This window comes from Thunnus albacares, chromosome 11 (assembly GCF_914725855.1).
Source record: "Thunnus albacares chromosome 11, fThuAlb1.1, whole genome shotgun sequence".
Taxonomy (NCBI): Eukaryota; Metazoa; Chordata; class Actinopteri; order Scombriformes; family Scombridae; genus Thunnus; species Thunnus albacares.
In genome coordinates this window covers 4,443,651-4,464,509 of record NC_058116.1, presented here as the reverse complement: position 1 = coordinate 4,464,509, position 20,859 = coordinate 4,443,651, and the positions used below count along the sequence as shown (strand labels likewise).

General features: G+C 38.5%; 1 protein-coding gene across 3 annotated transcripts in view; it reads right to left on the bottom strand.

The window, feature by feature from the left end:
• The window catches only part of LOC122992045 (interleukin-1 receptor type 1-like), a 36,169-nt gene that overhangs the window by 12,288 nt on the left and 3,022 nt on the right, over window positions 1-20,859 (bottom strand). Inside the window, exons 1-6 of one of the 3 annotated variants that reach the window (XM_044365591.1) lie at window positions 20,273-20,429; window positions 7,772-7,835; window positions 6,331-6,577; window positions 5,988-6,177; window positions 3,492-3,642; window positions 1,837-1,899 (exon numbers count right to left, since the gene is read on the bottom strand). In XM_044365591.1, coding sequence (XP_044221526.1) covers window positions 1,837-1,899; window positions 3,492-3,642; window positions 5,988-6,177; window positions 6,331-6,577; window positions 7,772-7,832 — 712 coding nt within the window. In that variant the 5' untranslated portion in view covers window positions 7,833-7,835; window positions 20,273-20,429. Of the gene's footprint in view, window positions 1-1,836; window positions 1,900-3,491; window positions 3,643-5,987; window positions 6,178-6,330; window positions 6,578-7,771; window positions 7,836-11,846; window positions 12,728-20,272; window positions 20,430-20,859 lie in introns of those variants that run through there. The other 2 variants (XM_044365593.1, XM_044365592.1) reach the window with 2 other exon arrangements.

The following is a 20,859-nucleotide window of genomic DNA, read 5'->3' as shown; positions in this document are numbered from 1 at the left end:
AAATTGTTCTAAGCTTCACAGAACCCCCAAGAAATGACTGGTTTCACTATCAGAATTTGATCCATTCAGTCCGATAACATTTGGAAAGTCTAGAAGAGCCCCACGATTAACCAAACAACGTCATGCTGGCCAAACATTCCTGCACTGGAATGTTGCCCTCGACATGAGATTTAAAAACTCACTGTGAAACACAGAGAGATTTATCTGGTGGTGATAGGCTTTATCAGCTTTGTGTGAACTTGTTTGGCAAGGGCTTGAATGTAACAGAACATCCATTTATATGTAAAAGTTCCACACGACAGGTTTAAGAAAAATAATCAAATAAGAGATCAAATAAATAAAATTTTCACAACATGAATACAATAAAATAAGTGAATAAAATAAAATTAAAATGTATAGAAATCATTGTTAAACAAAAGCCAGGCTGAAGAGGGATTTTTTTTGCTGTCAGATACTCAGGCAGACTGTTCCAGCTGCTTGGAGCATAAAGGCTAAAAGTTGCCTCACCAAAGGTTTTAGTCCTGCACTTTGGATCAATTAAAAGAGACTTGCCAGAGGACCTGAGGGGCCATACTGGTTCATACACAGTAAGCATGTGAGACATATAGGCTGGTGCAAGACCATGAAGTGCTTTAAAAACAAGTACAACAATTTAAAAATCAATACGGAAACTGACAAGTGACCAATGTAAGGACTTTAAAATAGGTCTGATGTGTTCTATTCTTCTGCTCGTGGTCAGCACTCGGGCCGCAGAGTTCTGAATCAGCTATAGCTGATTTATAACTTTTTTGGGTAAACCAGATAGGAGAGATTTATAGTAGTTCAGCCTGCTCAATATAAAAGCGTGCAATAGTCTCTCTGTGTCACTCAGAGAGAGAAGTGGTCACACTTAAGCAATGTGTTTGAGGTTATAAAAAGTAGATGTCTTGACAAACCCCACATTGAGCTTTAAGTTTAATTTTGAGACAGAGACCACACCAAGGTTTCTTGCTTGTTGTCTCTGGTAAGTTCTAAGGAATTTAATTTTGTGGTCAGTTTCTCTCGCTGAGCTTTTGAACCTATGGCTAAAATTGGCAGTGTCTTGCTTGAGAAGAGTAGCTACATCTGTGAAGGGCTCGCTGTGGATGTTTTGTAAATTAGTTTATTCATTTGTATGCATCTTCAAGAAGTGAATGTACACGTAAGGAAAATGTTTTACAGTGACCAGACTCCTACATGAGGTAAATCAGACATTTTTGTCTAAAGTAATTTAGCAGTTTTTTGCAATTTTGTACAGATATTCATGGTCCCCTGAGGAGGAATACAAATTACTTTATTCCAAAAGATGGTTCCTACTAACTTTGGTGATCCCCTGACTTTTTATCTGACACCACGAAGAGGTTTACATGTAAGGTTTTGAGTGAAATGTCTCAATATCATTTGAAAGGATTGGATGTAATGTGGAACACACATTCATGTTCCCTTGAGGATGTCATAACCCCTGAATTGTCCTTGAGATGGACTCTGCTTGTTCTGACTTTGGCTCCGGGAAAGTACCTTTCTAACTTTCTGATTATTAAGTTTGTTAACTTTTAACAGAGCCTTACTGGTATTACACCAGTACACCAGTGAAAATACAGTTCTAACATTAGGCCTACATTGATCAAAACAAGTTCACAGCTATCTCACCCAACAAGAATATACTGAATAGCAACATTAATATACCATCAATAATACATGATTTAACCGCACAAATAAATGTACAGGTACTGTAAGGGATTAAGTCGATATAGGGATTGTTGTATTTGCAGTGTTATGACAGCACTTTGGTGTTATTAGGTGAAGCATTTATCTTACCTTCATCAGCATACTGCTCCTTGTTTAACAAGATTAACGGTGTTTGATAGTGAACAAGAGGCTCTGTGGGCAAGCAAACATAAAACACAAAATAAAACTCCTTTCTGTTCTTTTGTATAGGACACTTGCAAATGATCTCATTCCAGTGTTATAACTCGAATCAATAATCTTTACCGGGTACACACAAAAATAGTGTCAACTCTTTTTTCTCTAACCCAAGGTTGTCCTCACACAGTGTACAAAATATTTCAAATTACTTTCTATTTTAAATATTCATAGTTATAACATTTTACCAGCTGTTACTTGTGAATGCAATGACTGTTTCATGTAGAGTGCTGTTCCAACACTAGGGTTTACTTGTTGCTAATCTTGACAGAGTGCAACAACACAGTCACAGTGAAATTTGTGCTAATAAAGCCATGCAAAAAAATCACTTTATTGTCAGTCTAAATATTGGAGGTGTTCAGTGTGTAAAAGGGCAAATCATGAATACCGTATCTGTATCAGTAGCTTTTAGCATTAGATTTCCATTAAATACAGTATTTTATTTTGACAACATGAAAGAAGAAGACTGATCCTGTCATTGTGGTGGAATTATTAATGATTATAAATAATGAAATCACTGCTGCTGTGCCACATTCATAGACTTTCACTTAGTGAAATATAAAAACATCCGATGTGACTGTACCGTAAAATGTGTTTGCAACTGTAGTGTGAGTGTGTACAGTACATTTAAATGTATAATACAATAAGTCAGATGGACAATATTAAAGTTCAGCAATTTAATTACTGATAAATCTAATTTTTGGTGGTGGTAAGTCGGAATCATTCTTAGCAAACTATATTGACTGTAGCTCAGTGTAGTAGAATCAATACTTGAAACATATAGACAGGGGTTAGTCACTATGCATAAATGTACCACCTATGATATGTTGGAAATTTTGTTTTGAACATATTTTTTAAAAATATCACGGACAAAAAAAAGTCTCTTTAATTTCCAGGTTAGTCATGAAGCTTTGATCACCACTAACATTTTTAGACCTACAATGGCGCTAAAGTGCACTAATCTGAGAAGGTAGACAGTTGCAGATATTCCTGCTAACCATGTCTTTGTTTACACTGGGTTCTCTATCAACAATTTAGCCTATTTTGGAAAATGAGAAAATTCAACATCACTAAAGCTAAATGTGTGGCTAAGTGGAAATGTCAAAAGTTCTGAGGAATACACATAGAAAAGGTCCTATTTAGAACAATCAGATACTACTTTCCCTGTTATTTTGTTGAAGACTGTGTAGAGCTATATGTAACTCAGCTATTAACTAATAGCTGGATGAATGTGTTGTTTCTTGATATAATTTCCAAAAAATATGTCAGATCTGCCACATATCTGTATTTATGAGGTTTCATTACTAAAGTTGCCATTACAAAAAGAACCACATTGCCTTGTTTTGCAAATATAAGTCTTCTTATTCTGGGTATAATTACTAAATGCTTACCTCTTACATGAGGTTGTAGTATTTTGAATGATCCATCAAGAATCAGATGATTTTTGCCTCTGTCATCATTTAACAGGTAAGTTGACTAACAGCTAATCTCTTGTACTCCTTTTGACTCCTATTACTCCAACTAAAGGCTTATAAAAAGTGCTCTCTCACCCATAACTATTAACTTCCTGGAGCCTGAGGAGTTGTACACCATGTGATTGTGTTTCCAGGTACAAATGCAAGTGTAGATGCCCTCATGATCTTTGCTGGCATTAAACACCCACAGGTCAGCTTCATGTTGACCTTCAAGAATACTGAAGTCCTGAAGCCGGTGCAGCAGGGGCCACAGTCATGAGGAGGAGAAAGATAATATGTAAATGTTCAGTGATACTTTAATTTACAACAAATTGATATGCAACTTTTATTTCCTCAGAAGTTCCTAGAAAGGGCTACGTAATCTGCTACTACAGTACTACAATTGGTACACTCAGGTTTTGTAGGAGAGAAGAGAGAAATGATGTAGGAGTTCCACAGAAAAAAACAACAACAGCACAGTTGAGTGGAGATATTATTTCCACCCAAATTTCCTGGGAATAACTGTAAAATTCTTACAGCTAGAAAACCAACAAAGATCTGTTTGGTAACCTAACTGGATATTCATTTCGTATTGGAAAACATATTTCTTATATTGATTATACTGTACATTTACCTGTTATTGACAGCAGACAGACAAACTATACTTTTGCACGTTCAGCTGACCTGTTGACCACTTAATAACACGCTCTAAGGTGCTACAACAGTTACCAACAGACTCCCTTGTCTTACTGTACATTGGTACCTTTGTTAGTGAAGGCCAAAAATATACTATATTACTACTGTTGCACACAACACCAGGACTGTTACCAGAACTTTCCTGAACTGTTACAAATACTGGGTTCCCATTGATTAGATATAATTATTTTTAACAGATATCAGTTATCAGTTTACCAAAATATAAAGTTTGATTATTTTGATCTTGAAATGCATCATAACTATTCATGGCTGTTCACAGCAGTCACATTCAAGTCAAGTTACATTTATTTATATAGCACATTTAAAAACAATGCAAGTTGACCAAAGCCCTGTACAGAACAAAATCAGGCAATAAAAACAGAATGAAAGACTAAAAACAAAACAACCACATAACATATAGCACAAATCAACAACATAGTTGAGGCATAGAGTAAGAATCCATTTCAAGAGGATCCAAATGCTAAAGAATAAAAGTTTTGAGCCTGGAATTGAAGGGATCAATGGAGGGTGCAGATCTGATAGAGAGGGGGATGGTGTTCAACAGTCTAAGGGCTGCAAGAGCAAAGGCGCAGTCCCCCCTGAGCTTAAGATTTGTTCACAGGACAGCCAGGAGCCCCAGGTTAGATGACCTTGGAGTCCTGGAGGTGGAATAAGGGGTTAAAAGGTCACAAATATAGGAGGGGGCCTGCCCATTTAGGGCTTTAGAACCTTGAAATCGATCCTGGACTGCACTGGAAGCCAGTGGAGAGAGGCCAGAATAGGGCTAATATGGTCTCTCTTCCAGGCACCTGTCAGGAGCCAGCTGCGGCGTTCTGGACCAATAACAGGTGGGATAGGGACCACTGACTAATCCCTGTGTATAGGGATTGCAGTAGTCTAAACAGGAGGAAAGGCATGGTTGACTTTTTCAAAGTCTTGGAATGAGAGGAAAGATTTGATTTTAGCAATAGTGCGGAGCTGAAATAAGCTAGCTTTTACTACTGCATTGACCTGCTTGTCAAATTTTAAGGTGGTCAAATATCACCCTGATGTTTTTAACATGGGGATTGATGATTTGGTGGAGTCAGAGGGGCCAAATAGGACAACTTCAGTCTTGCTCTCATTTAGCTGCAGGAAGTTTCTTGCCATCCAACAGTTGATGTCCTCAAGGCAATTCATAAGACTGAAAAGGTTGCACTGGTCGTTTGGTTTCAGGGGGAGATACAATTGTGTGTCATCTGCATAGCAGTGGAAAGAAATGTTGTACTTTTGGATGATTTGACCGAGGGGAAGCATTTAAATAGAAAACAGAATGAGACCTAGGATGGATCCTTGTGGGATACCGCAGGAGAGACTGGCTGGGGGAGAGGAAAAAACGCCTATGTTGACAGAGGAGTTTCTATTGCTGAGAGGTAGGCAGAGCGAATAACACCAACCCTATACTGGAGATGGTTTATTAAAATGTTATGATCTACTGTATCAAGTGCTGCAGCAAGATCGAGTAGAATCAGGGTGGTACAGTAGCCGGAGTCAACGGAAAGGAGCAGGTCATTAGATACTTTCAGCAAGGTAGGTTCTGTGTTATGGTGGGTCCTAAAACCAGACTGGAATTTTCCAAGATGTTATTTTGGTGTAAATACAGCAGAAATTGATATAGCATAAACTTTTCAAGAACTTTCGATAAGAATGGGAGTTTAGAGATTAGTTTATAGTTACTAGACAGGGTAGTGGGTTGTGTTTTAACAAGAGGGGCTTGACCACTTTGTGCTTGAAGGAGTTTGGAACAGTACCAGTTGCCAGGGTGCTGTTGATTATGGAGAGGATGCTGGTGTGAAAGTGAGTTTTAGTGCATTAAAATGAGTTAAAGTGTGTTCAAGTGAGTTAAAGTGCCCATACCTTGTACCAGGTGAATGTTCCATTCATAGTTTTACACACTTTCCTGAGAGGATCTGGACATCTGACCATTTTGTTCTGGTCAGAGTTCTCAATTTCTCCATAGAGTAATTTTTCATTCATCCTATAGCTTGCACTGAAGACGTCAACTTTCAAAGGATATTTGTGACAGTCTCCTGTTGGAGTTTTATACCTAGAAGAGAAGCAACATGTCTCTGTCATTCACATCAGGGGCCATATCAACAAAGTATCTCTGTGAAAAGAATGATCTCACTTTAATGAAAGAAAATAAATAAAATTAATCTCTTAAGTTTCCACAATGTTTGATAGAAACAAGTATTATTACCGGCCAATGTAAACACCAGAGTCCTCAATGGAGAGGTTTAAGAAAAAGAGCGCAGCACTGTGGCGATGTATCCTCTTTTTCTCATCAGAGGAGATGTACTCCATCTGGGAGCTATTTTTGTACCACATGAATGCTTCATCAGAGAGGTTCCTCCCTTGCGGCCTCAAAGGGTCATAATGAAATGATTCACCTTCAAGGAGGTTAAATGATTTCAAGCTCCGGTCCTTACATGCGGGCTCTGCTCTAGCTGAAAATGAGAGATGATGATGAAAGTGAAAAGCATAATATTATTACTTCCTAGATGTGTTACTTGCACAGCCAGATATTGAAGAGGACCATACTATTACAATCTTTGTTTGAAACTTTGTATCATATTATTATAAGCATTATTTGACCAGGTAAGATCCCATTGACATTCCAAACCTCATTTAAAAGAGGGTGATGATAAAAAGACATTTAATAATGGTTTACATGTAACTTATAATAGGGGGTTATTAAGTGTTTATACACAAGCACAAATCCTTTACAATTATTTATAAATGTGTTAAAAATGACAGGAATTATGTAATTATATATAACTATGTTCTACTGTAACCCCCTGAACAGGGGGAGTTAAAATAAAGTGTTACCTAAAAGGGTGACCTGGCAGACATGAAACAGGCAGGAAAAACATTTAGTACTATTGTATTAAGTATGTATAGAAGGATAAAGATAAGGATATTATAGAATAAAATATAAAAAAAAGTCAACATATTCCATAAAAAGACTTAAAGCCACAATGTGTTCATCCATCTCTGAATAGGCTACTTTATGACTTCCCTGCCCCATCTGAGGAAATTTTCAGCTGGAGGTTAATACACATTTAGTGTTCTAATGAGTATTTCCGGCAGCAGGACAGTGTGTGTTGGATTGAGTCTAAATAAACTACATATCACCCAGTGTAATGGTCTGACTCACTGATGTGTTTTTAATAGTTTTTTGACAACAATGAAGCTCTATGGGACAGAGGAATAAGATACACAGACAATGTTTGTTAATTGTTTATACATCCATTGAAGGTTTTGGTCTTATTGTGAGATGTGTTCTTTAAGTCCTCACTGTTTGTTGTAAGAGTATTAATAGTCCTGTTATTATGCAATATAAGTACAATTTACTTCATAAAACCCTAATACAGATACATGAAGTCATAGTTCATATTCAGACCCTGCATCCTCTAAATACAATCACTCTTCCATTTATGCGTACAGTATATGCATGCAACTATCCTCAGTTAATGTAGTCTACTGCGGTAGCTACTGTATCATTTAAGACACTTTCCACCATAAGTGCAGCTTCAGTACTTTGAGTGTACTGTATATGCTGGGTTGATTCAATGGAGTCGACTTCTTACATGGTTACAGCTGCATAAACAGATCCATTATATCCAATACGTGTACACTACCTGAATATTCAGATGCAGATATCACCATTAGGATGAAGAAGAGAAGTTGGGAAGAATCCATTTGCTGAGAGAAACAGAATACATTCAATGTTAAATTATACTGTTAAATAACATGTGTCAGTCTTGCAAGAACCTTCAGTCTTGAGGTTACTTCCTGAAACTCCCTAGCAGAAGGAACCCACTTCTGCAGAATGATATGATCACAACAGTTTCGTAATCATTCTAGAGGAAATTCTTTATTAGAAGCACACAGCAGATGTTAGAGGGCTCAATCATGTTAGAAGGAAAATCACATGTTAGAGGACTGTGAGGATGTGAGATTTCCCTGATAATGTGGTAGTTCTATTTGTATACTTTGTTTTTGTATACTTGTGATATGGATGCCAGTGACATAATTGACTGCACTTGAGGCTTAATATCATAGTTAGAATATGCACCTAGAAAAAGACAAGAACAGACAATTTCTAGTCTGCATTTGCATTCTTAGTTAACAAACTGTATCATTATCCGAGTATTGTAAAAGATTAAATTTTGATTCATATAAGCAGTTGATCACTGTAATCACTATAAGTGGTTTCCACTGGTACTATACTTACAGTGCATTCAGAAAGTATTCAGACCCCTTCAGTTTTTTCATATTTTGTTATGTTGCAGCTTTATGCTAAAATCATTTAAATACCTCATAAATCTACACTCAATACCCCATACTGACAACACAAAAACAGGGTTTTAGAAATGTTTGCAAATTTATTAAAAAGGAAAAACTGAAAGCCACTTTATTTATCATCACTATTAACACATAGAAACATGGAATACCATACTCCTTCATAAGGATGAATTACCATGGATATCCCATATATGAGTACAGAACTGGGAAAAACTGCATTCACCGACTATGCTCCTCATAGGTGGAATAAGCTTCAGGACTCCCTTAAGCTAGATCCATTTTTATCTCTAGAACATTTTTAAGATTCTGTTGAATGATTAACGTACAATGTTCAATGTTTAATGTATTTTTTCTATGTAATTTATTTATTTATTTTATTTATTTACTTATTACAGAGAAGGAGGGTTGACTTCTCATCAAACTTGACAGGTTGAGCTTCTGAACCCAACTTTTGACCTTCCGGCCCCACCACGAAGCAATCAGAAAGCATCAGGTCATCATAAGTCCGGCTCTCCTATGCACCACGCGGCAACCTCTGGGGCTGAAAAATGAAACCAATGCAGAAGTGCCAAAAACTGCAGTTCCTTGAATGGCCACTAAAAGCTGGCTCCAAAAGCGAGTTATTCTCCATAGACCCCAATGTTAAAATGCCCAATTTTACAGCAGAAATAAACATGTTAAAGCCTGGTACAAAAAATGATTTTGGTCTCTATTGCTAATTTCCCCTTTCATGACAACTGTACAGGGGTTTAATTTTTTATAACCCACCCACTTAAATAAAGTTATGCATAATTAATGACATGGCCGCTTTGAGTGACAGGTTGCTAGCTGCTAGGTGTTTCAGCAACCAGGCTTCTGCCTGACTCAGCTCCACCTATCTGCCCATTTTTGATTAGCCAGGAGTTAGGCGGAGTCAGGCACTGCCATGGTGACAGCCAGAGCCGCCCACTTTGAGCTTCAAAACCACTCTTCAGAGACCAGTTGGTGACATGACGGTGGCTACATCCATATTTTACAGTCTATGCTATGCACCAATCAGGGAGAAGGTGGGTGGATCTTTATCTGTCTGTGTGCAGGATAAGGTCAGGTCAGTGGCACAGGTCACCAGCTGCAGCCCTACGGGACTGATGAGAGAACAGCCCACAAGGGTGTTGATTACATGGTATGTGTGATAGGAGGTGGGATAGGATTTAAAAAAACAGAGCATATAAGAGCCTGTGTGCAGGATAAACACATGTCATCAGCTGTGGGGTCATAGAGGAGTAACAGTTTTCAAAATCCTGACAACAGTGTATTAATCCTTCTCAACATTTCATATGTAGTGAAGGACAGAGCATCTCTCAGCATGAAAGTATTTTGATTTATGCAAAAGCATGACAACTGATCAAAGTAATTTTAAAAAAGAGCGCGGTAGCTACAGATATCATGGTGGTGTGAATGCTTGAGTAACATCTGTCAAATGAATATGTTCTACTAGGAAGAAATTAGCAGCAATTGCAGCAGCAGTTTCACGAGCATACAGTATCTGCACAGGGCAGAGTTATCTTATCTTATTTTCAACACAGCAAGTTCCTCAACACACAGTTAAACTCTACTCTATTCATTAAAAAAAACAATTTCTCATAAAGACAGCTTTGTAATACACCTTCGAAGAGTCATAATTTAAGTATTAAATGAGTACATTTTTTACTATCTTCAATAAAACAAATGGTCTTTTTTTAATAAAAAAAGGGTCCAGCATTGCTTCATTGGGTATGAATTGTAGGCTCATCCATGGTCCTGCACATCCACTATCCTAACACAGAAATGTTTTGCTATCCTGGAGCTCAGGCACTCCACATTAATTCAGTGCTCCATTAGGGGTGTGCCTGAATACACATATGTTATTCGGCACAAAGCACAAATAGTGTTTTTTTTTTGTTTTGTTTTGTTTTGTTTTTTTTTACAAATATTTGTTTCATACAAATATTTTAAAAATTATTTGTTTTCGAGAAGAAAAAAAAAACGTCAAATACCAGCACGCAGGTTGGTTACATTGCTATCTCAGTCTCTCTCCTCTGCTCCACTGTTAAGTTCTATCAGCAGGTCTCAACTAAGGGAGTCACATCCACCTGCTACATGACACATATTTCATAATTTGGACATAACTCCTGGAGTTGGGGGTGTTCCCCAGAGATAAAGCTGAGCTACTGACACAGGCAAAGTGCCCTCAAGGGACTCTCCATAACCTGTTGTTCCCCTTCTCCTTTCTACAGTTAGGTTGTAAAAAATAGGCAATAAATGAAAAGTGCAAAGCAATAATCGCCTTTGAAGTTCTTCCCTACTTGTTACACAGTGTGCTGTCTCTGTGTTATGGGTGTATAAATAGGTAGAGGTCTGTCTGCAATTAGGTGGTGAATAAAGTTTTAGCCCAGTATCAGCGCAGTCGCCTATGATCTGGGAGACTCTAGTTTGGGACCTGGTGTGGGGACCTGCTTCGTAAGGTAGTTTATGCATGAATACTTATTGTAACACTTTAATTTTCTAAAATTAAAAGCATAATAAAACAAAAACAGGATTTTTACGCCTATTTCCACTGTTGGATTTGGCAGGGTTGTGCTTGGTTATTAGTAATAATTAATAATTATCAGAGATAATTATAAATTATGAAATCAAAAATTATTAATATGAATTAATAATACAAGGCACCAACTGTTAGAAGGCCTCACATGGGGACACCAACTGTTGGATCTGTGAGGAGCACAGCTGGTTATGATAATTATCAAAGATAATTATTAATTATAACATTAATACAATTATTAATTTGAATTAATAATAGCGGGGCACCACCCGGACACCGGGACCAATAACCAACCAATAAGGTAGTCTCATAAAAGAGTTCACTTAGAAGGCTAATATTAGAGGGATATCAATATTCACAGGTGAACAAAGAAGGTTTGAGTTTGAGCTCTGTCAATCAGCCACTTTTCACAATATACACAATAAGGACAAAAGACTTCTCTTTAAAGATATAAGTGTTAATTAAGCAATAGCAGAGTTAACAAAGTTAGCAGATACTTTGATCAATAAACCACTATCCTAAAATCTAATTGTACCTGAGCAAACATACAGCTATGTACAGTGAAAACACATACAAGCAGGAACGTGTATGTCTGAAGCAGTTGTCCACAGACAGCGCGCCAAAGCAACTTACTTTCTCACTCACGGTGCCACAAGCAGAGCAGTCCCGAGGGGGACAAACACAATACAGTCTACTGTGGTGAACACAACTAAACAGGCAACAAACTTGAAATACTCCTCGGAGTGTAGCAGCACAAAGGAACTCGGTGGTCTGTCAATTCACAAAATAAACAACAGCACTGAAGCTGAAAATTACACACAATGTAATCTATCTCTGCCCAGACAGACCTCTTGGTCGCTTCAGAAAGCGAGTAGGATGTGTGTTTCAGTTCGTCTTTCAGTTCAGCTTGCTTCCTCAGCGGTGTGGCAGAGAAAACAGCGGAGTCGACTTAGCTGAAGAAGAGAAGGGAAGAGAAGTTAACCGCGTCTTTGTGAAGAAATCCTTTTCTTCCTTCTGCAGGCTGTAAGAGCGCTGGGTTGCAGTAGCAGCGGTCTCTGTCGGATCCGGTGATTGTATACGGGCGAACACGGTCTTGTTTGATCCAGCGAGGGAAGAAACTTCCAGTCGGTGGAGAAAAATCACACGTGCATGGGGTTACCTCCTTTAGTAAACTGGCTCACAGAGGGAACAGAGCTTTCCCCCCAGCACAGTTACAAAGGACAGGCGGGCATTTCTGTGTGCAGCCGGTACTTAAAGCCGCGGTGATGTCAAGGCACAGCACAGCTGCCATGACTTGTGCCAGTTGCATATCTGTCTTAAAGGACTGTACCGTGTAATGGGAATTCCTTTTGTGGATAACCTCCCTGTTTTCTGGAAGTGACCTGACCTCTTTGCATGGGATGGACTCCATCCCAACAGAGAAGTTAACAACTATTAGCCTACTGAAGTCCTGTAAACCATCAAAAAACTGACATCCATGTCATGTAGGAACTGGTCGTGGTTCAGTCATTTCACAATGTCAATACATCAAAATACCCGCCTGTTCCTACCACACTTCAACAGCTGTGAATAGTTCCTGTTATAGTTAGCTGTCACAATAACACAAATAAATACCAGGGTGCTCTTCACAACAGCTCAGCCTTGCACATTAATCTCACACCTATCCCTAACCATGGAAGAAACGTACACAACCAAGTGAAAATTGGGCTGACACAGTTGGTCCCAGTGAGGCCCAAACCGAAGCCTATAAAGCTAGCACTTTTGAATATTAGATCCCTCTCTAGCAAGATATTTTATATTAATGATTTTATTTCTGAACATGGTCTTAGCTTTTTATTTATTTATTTTTTATTTCATTTGTTTTATTGGTGATACTGTTAACGAGACACGAGTAAATAAATAAAAGACAAATCAAGCAAATAGACAAACAAACAAACAAAAATAATGACAACAACAGCAATGACAACATCATATTAATATGAAAAAGATAATACACGTAGAGAACAACTAAGCAATATTGATTGATTATGGGTGATAAGGAAAAGGGAAGGGGGGGAGAGTGAATGAAAGTGAGAAAAGGAGAGTGAGAGAGCGAGGGGGGGGGAGAAAAAGTGAGAGAGCTAATAATTAATATAATAATGATAATAATAACAATACAATAATATAATAGTTTTGTTTGATAGTATACAGTGGCCACAGCAGTGAGTTTATATTAATTAAAATAAATTAATATGGCTATGGGGGGTGAAGCCAAACACACAGAGCCCAAGGAGGGGAGGACACCATCACCCTCCCACACGACAGCCAGCCCCCCCAAGCAACACAGCCACAGCCCAGGGACCAGACCATCTGAGACCAGCTAAGGGGTATTCCTCCTATAGTGTTTGTTTGTTTTCATTCTTTCCTCTTCTCCCCCTCTCTGTCTTTTTTTTGTTTGTTTGTTGGTTTGTTTGTCTGTTACGGAGACGGCCCAAACCTAGTCCACTTTGTCGCTGGACCACTGTCGGACCCTTTTGGAGAGAGTCTGTCCAATGGGAAGTGGCCATTAATATTTTTTATTTTTACTATACAAGGGGTAGGAGTGGAGGTACCCCAGCCAGCTACCTCCCGTTGCCCTCGCCAAGGACTGTGGCCATACCACCAGAGGGCAAGGAGTTGGGAGAGGTGGGCGCCCCCACGCCCCGCACCGCTTGGCTCCACCCCCCACCGCCCTGCAAATTAGCATTACCCGGACTTGCGACTCCCTCTACTGCTACCGCCACCACCCTCAAGGACCACAACAACGGCAGTCATAATAACAATAACAATAACAATAAAAAAAAATAATAATAATAACAGTAATAATAATAATGATTATGATAATTATAATAACAACAACAGCAACAATAATAACAATAGTATCATTCATAATATCTGGGATAACAATAATAGTGATAACAATGATAATAATGCCAATAATGATAAAGATATTTAGTTTCTAAACAACAATAATTAGCCTATTATGATATATATTAGTGATATATTTGTGTAACTGAAATGAGAGGGAGCGGGGAGGGAAGAGGCAAAAAAAAAAAAAAAAAAAGGAAAGGAAAAGTGAATTAAAAAAATCTGTTATGGGTTGGAAATGTGATCTGATATGTGGTCATGTGTGTCACACGTTATGGGAGAGTAAATTGGTCCAGTGAGTAATATGGCAGGAATGTTTGGATTGGAGATAGTTAGAGAAATATAGTAGGTTTTTGTGTTTAGTTTGGATTGTGATGTGTGTCAAGTCTCCCAGCAAGCAGAGCCATGGGGATGCTAAGATTCTGCAGCCAAAGATACACAAGAGTTTTTCTGTGACTGTTATCCAAAATGAAAGAACTGGGAATATAATCGTCTGTGTGACCCAAGGTGAACAGATGTCTGTATTAATCAATCCCATTTTAAACATTTTCCCTTGAGTGATGTGTATTCTGTGGATGGTTTTATATTGTATTAGTTGTAAATTTGTATTGGTAGTCATGGAGAAGATGTTTTTATTGATTTGTATCCAGAAATCAGAGTTGGGAGATAGAGCATTTTGAGGTTGGGAGTGTTATGGAGGTTTCTGACAATGAAAGAAGTTTATAAATTCTTCTGGAGATTTTAAAGATTTCTTCGCTTAATTGGGAAGACTTTAATATGTTATTGGATATGTTGATTTTAGATTTAATAATGGATTTTAGTTGTTGGTATTGGAAGAATTGGTCTCTCCCAACCCCATACCTCTGGATAAGTGTATTAAATTATATGAACTAGTTGTTTTCACATAAGTGGTGGACGTGAGTGATTCCTTTTTGTTGCCATGATGGAAAGTGAATGAAAGTGTTATACAGCTGGAAGTCCGGATTGTGCCAAATCAGGGTGAACCTACATGGTGCTAGTGATGATTTGGTGATTTTGTGGGCTTTTCACCAGGCTGTTAGAGTTGAGGAGATTATGATGTTCTTGTAGTAGTCCTGTTTCTTGATTGATTGTGGTAGGAATGGGAGGTCTGTGAGTGAAGTGGTTTTACATTGATTTTGTTCTATCTGTAATCATGGTATACTGTAATTATCTTTATGGATCCATTTGAGTAAATATTGTAGCTGATTTGACAAGACGTAATGAAGGAAGTTTGGTGCTTCTAGGTCGCCCTGTGATTTTGTGCTCTGTAATGTTGAAAGTGAGATTCTTGGTTTTTTATTTTTCCAGTAGAATTGAGTTGTTAAAGAGTTTAATGTTTGAAACCAGTTGTTAGTGGGGGTAATGGTATAGGTAATTAATTTGTAGAAGGGTTTTCATTTTAACTGTTGCAATGCGTCCAATAAGAGTAAGTTATAACTTGGTCGTGCGTTGAGGTTAGTTGAGGTTAAACAACTCTGACAGCCTGGAGGAAATATTAATGCCTAAGTATTTGATATTACCGAGGTGGAGTGGGAGAGAGGGATCTTGGGCTGCAGAATCCCAGGCATTTTCAGCCAAAGGTAGAATAGTGGATTTGTTCCAGTTTATTTTATAGTGTGAGACTGTGGAGAAGATGTTGATTATTTTGAATGTTTCTTGTAATGATGTGAAAGGATTTTATAGGTGTAATAATAAATCATCCGCATATAAGTTAAGCTTATGTTCTGAATTAGTATATTGTATTCCTTTGATTTTATTGTTTTGTCGTATGGCTGTGGCAAGTGGTTCGATGAAAACTGCAAATTGAGATGGAGAGAGTGGACATCCTTGCCCGGTTCCCTGGTTGAGTGTGAAGCTTGGTGAAGTGATCCCGTTTGTGATAACTGTGGCCCTAGGTGAAGTGTATAGTGTTTTAATCCAGTGGATGAATGACTCTCCGAAGCCAAACCTGTGGAGGGTGGAAAATAAATAAGCTTTATTAATAAAATTAATAAAACTTTTTCTGCGTCTAGTGATACAATTATGGTTTTGTTGTGTTTTTGCTGTAATGTATTGAACAAATTAAAAAGTCTACGGATATTGTCTGAAGCGTGTCTATTTTTGATGAAGCCTGTCTGGTCGGGATGGATTATAAGTGGAACGACTTTTTCTATTCTGGTTGCCAATGTTTTTGTAGTAATTTTGAGATATGTATTAATTAGTGAGAGGGGGCGATAACTGGGTTGGGTCCTTATTTGGTTTTAACAGTAACATCATTACGGCAGTGTTCATGTGGGTGGGTATAATGGAGGTAGTTTTCATTTCTGTAGTTACTCTGAAGAATAGTGGTGATAATATGTTCCAGAAATGTTTATAGAATTCTGCAGGAAATCTGTTTGGTCCAGGTGATCTATTGTTTGGCATTTTGAGCAGAGTTTTATGTAGTTCTTCGAGGCTGAGTGGTGAATCTAAAAAGTGGGCTAAATCTGATGGTATTGTTGGTAGGTCCAGATTACTTAAAAATGTGTCTATTTCTGTTTGACTGGATTTGTAATTTGAGGAGTAAAGGTTGCTATAAAATTTATGAAATATATTATTGATTTCTTGCGGATTATGTGTGACTGTACTTGTAGAGTTGAGTATAGATGGGATTATTGCTTTTTCTTTTTTGTGTCGTAATAGATTAGCCAAATATTTACTTGATTTATTACTGTACTGAAAGTCTTCATATTTGAGCTGTTGAATAATGAATTGTGTTTTCTTGTATATGATGCTTTCCAATTGGGTTTTAAGTTGAGCTAATTCATTTTGTTTTTGTTCACAGGGACTGCTGATTAGTTGATGCGTTAGGTGTTTGATTTTTGTTTCTAAGCTAGTTTCTTGTTCCTGTTATTGTCGTTTCTTATGTGATAAATATGAAATTATTATTACTCTGATGACTACTACTACTCTTAGTCTGATGACTGAGATCTCTGGAGAGTCATTCATCTCCAGGAAGGATGCCCACTCTCTCTGGATTAATGTGATGAAATCTGAATCCTCCAAGAGTGATGTATTGAAGCGCCATCTTGTGGGAGACTTGATTTGTGTTTGAGTTTTTATTGATAAGCAAACTGGAGATTATGATTGGATGGATTGTGTTTTCTTAGATGTGCTGGGTGACTGAATTGCTTACAAGAAAAAAGTCAATTCTGGAGAAAGATTGATAGAGAGAAGAAAAATATGAATATTGTCTAGATGATGGATTTTTTATGCTCCAACTATCACCAAGTCCAAGTTCCTTCATGTATTGTTTAATTACTTCAGTTGAGTGCCAGCTTCTTGTGTTACCAGGTGTGCTAGAGCTGTCGGTTGTAGGATTGATAACAATGTTGAAATCTCCAGCTATTATGATGTTTGCTGAATTGTATAGTAAGGAGAAAAAATTATGGAAAAAGGATGGGTCACGTGATACATTACCGCTAAAATTAAACCCACAAGCTAGCAAAATGAGTAAAAAACAAACGTCTTTGGAAAGCTTCTTTGTGAAGGGGAAAAGGCCCAGTGAGGAGACAGAAGAAGAGCCTACGACTTCCAAGAACACCACAACAGCACTGAAAACCCTGTTGCCATTTCCAACATCCTATCTGTGTTTTCTGCAGTGACAGCAACCAAAACAAAATTACCCCTTGCGCACGTTGGGGCACGGTGCATTCCAAGGGCTTCTGTCACGGCATGCAGATGTTGTCAGACCTGGGCTGACAGGTCTGACAGGTCTGACTTTACAAACATGTGAAGTTTGGTGCAGACTGGAGCATGTACAATAAAGTGTACATGATAGGATGACAATTTTCTGCAGGGTGAGACATGTCTGTCTTGCTCACCCCTCCCCCCTGTCATCAAAATTATGAAAGTTTTGGGCCCTTTCACTGTAATTTCAATTAATAATTTGAAAACTTTTGATGAGTTTGTGTGTAAATGAAATTCACTTCCTAATTTTCATCAAGTCTACTTTTAGAAAAGTAGACTTTTAACCCACACGACCTGGTCAAAGTTTGATTGAAATGTGTACTGTCAGGTGTGTAGAGACAATAAGTAACTGCAGCTGCACATATTTTTTCCCACTTGGCTGAGGAGACTATTACACATGCAATCATATATTGTACTGATGATCAAGAAAGACTATAGCCTATATAAAGGGAAGAACTCAGGAAGACTGGAGTTCCAAAGCTCAGCATTAAAATTTTTATGGACCCGCCAAGAGCGTGGAGCAGCAGTTTTGTTTTGTAGTTTATTAGACAGACAGGGTTAATGTGTAGGATTTAATCATTGGTTCACAATCCGAGGCGGAGGGTGGCAGTAATGCACCTAATATGCTGGTTGCCAACCGCTGTTATAAACCAAAAAGAGGAGAGTAAAAGACTTCTTCTTTTTGGTTTGTGCAGGCAGTTGGCAACCAGCGTATTAGGTGCATTACCGCCACCTTCTGCTCTGGAGTGTGGTCCAGAGATTAAATCCTACACATTTATCCTGTCTGTCTAATAAACTCAAAGAAAACTCTACTGCTCCACTCACTTGGCAGGTTCATTAAAGTTCTTCCTTCATATATTGTCTTTCTTGATCATAGTATAATCTGTACTTGCATGCATAATAGCCTCCTCAGACAGCTGGTAAAAATATGTGCATATATCGGTATCGGCATTGGCAATAGGCCACAGTGAGTTGGAAATATCAGCATATTGGATATCAGCAAAAATCCAATGTCATGCATCCCTAGTTAAAAGTCTTGACTTTCCTAAAAATAGACTTGATGAAAATTAGGAAATTAATTTGTTTTACACACAAACTCATCAAGGGTTTTCAATTTACTAATTGAAATTCAAGTGAATGGGCACAAAACTTGCATGATGTTTATGACACAGGTGTGAGCAAGGCAGCCATGTCTCACCCTGCAGAAAATTCTCATCCTCACACTGTTGAGATTTAATGTTTCACCATGACAGAGGAAGTTGCTAGAACTTTATTGTAAATGCTCCAGTCTGCACCAAACTTTACATGTTTGATAAGACTCCCGGCCTGAACACGTCTACGTGAAAATATTCCACCAGTGATGCAAACTGGCTGAATACCGCCCCCCACGAAATTTCAGTAAAGCAGCCCCAACAGTGGGCAAAATGGTGGACAAATGAAGTGATGTTTAGCCTATCTCCTTCTTGAACTGTCTGAAAACAGCCAGGGTCTGAAGACATCTACATGCCCGTCACAGAAGACCTTCGATTGCGCCGCGGCCCGACGTGCGCAGAGGCGCGAGGGCCCGTTCAACGCTGCTTGCAGATTTAATTACATTTAGAAAAGGCCGGTCCGTGAAAATATTGCCTGACATTAAACCGGTCCGTGGCGCAAAAAAGGTTGGGCACCTCTGACCTAAGGCACACATGTTCCAACTGATGGGGAACATAGTACCGTTGCTGTTGAGGGGGTTGCTGGGGAGGTTGCCATCATAGAGTGCTTTTCATTACGCTCTTCACGAGGACGGAGGAACTTCATTCACCAGACGGGACGTCCTCCCCCTACAGTCTATGGTCCTCGCTCACTCCAGCGTCATTTTGAGGAGACACAACGACTCATGACCCACAGCACCTCAACTGTCAATTATGTAGCCTGGAAGTCAGCTTTAAATATGTAGAAATTATTAAGTAACAGTTTAAACTCTAGAGTTTAAACTTAAAATTCATTCATACAATTAATTAATACTTTACACTGTTACTTAATATTTTATACATATTGATAGCTGGAGGGAAAACACCTGATAACTGCTCCAATTTGTATCATTTGATTATAGATCTATGGCAGCGTCTGGTTGTCACAGAATAAGACACAAATAGACAATTTAAACCTGTTAATTACTGAACGAACAGAACCGACATAAAAGAGCAAAAAAAAGTGTTGCTTATTTAGTTTGTGAAAGTCTGACGTGATGATTTTATAGGAGACGCAGCTGTGCAGCGTCATATTCTCCAGAAGGAGCTGAGACGCACTGAAACACAGAAGAAATGAGAAGCCTTTTGGCGCATGAAGAAAAGAAAGTCACAAGAGTGTTTTTTTGTGATTGATTCATGATTCAGTAATTTTCATTTTATGAATAAATATGATCAGCTGCTGTTGGTGCTTTCATTCCTGCTCCACAGGTAGTTTTGCTGATCTGCTATATTACTACAACAGCGGACGGTTTACTGTCCCGTTAGATCAGCTGACCAATCAATGAACACATAACATATATAACGTAATGAAAAGCACACTGCGTTTAGCTGGCGGCTAACTGAACAGGCTGTACAACAAACGTGCGTCACTTTGTCTTGCAAAATACACCAAACAACGTGCACATAACACCGCTGCAAAGCCCACTTACCGGCAGCTGAAGTTCTCCTTTTTTTGAGTGAAATGAAATCCCAAATCATTGTTATTTCTCCCGCTGAGCGTCAGTCTGCAGCAGCGACTCAGGGTGCATCAAGTCTCTTAAAGTACATCCACGTTTCCCTCACTTGCGTCTTTTCCTTGCGTCTTAGTCCCTCCCACCGTGGATGCAAGGAGAGACGCAGGGAAACCAAGCGAGGAGAGAGGAAACGAGGAAATTTGTTTTAAGAGACATGAGACGTCCTCTCCTCTGAAGCGTCATGTGAAGCGACGTCCGTTTCTGATGATTTCTGATCACAGCTGGTTCTCCTAATTTCACCTTTTTATTCTCCAGTAGACAAAATAAAAGAGGGGAAGGGATCGCCACTATTTTCTCTAGCAGTTTTACCTGCATTTGATGTTCTTTTGGCATTTTTCTAACATTTGAATACTTGATTATCAAACAATGATTATCAAACCACACCTGTTCTCACTGTGACTGTCTATCTGGCCCCCAAACATGACAGCAGCTTCTTATCTGAGTTTTATGAGTTCATGTCCATTGTTCTTTCCAGTCATGATAAAGACATTTTACTTGGTGAT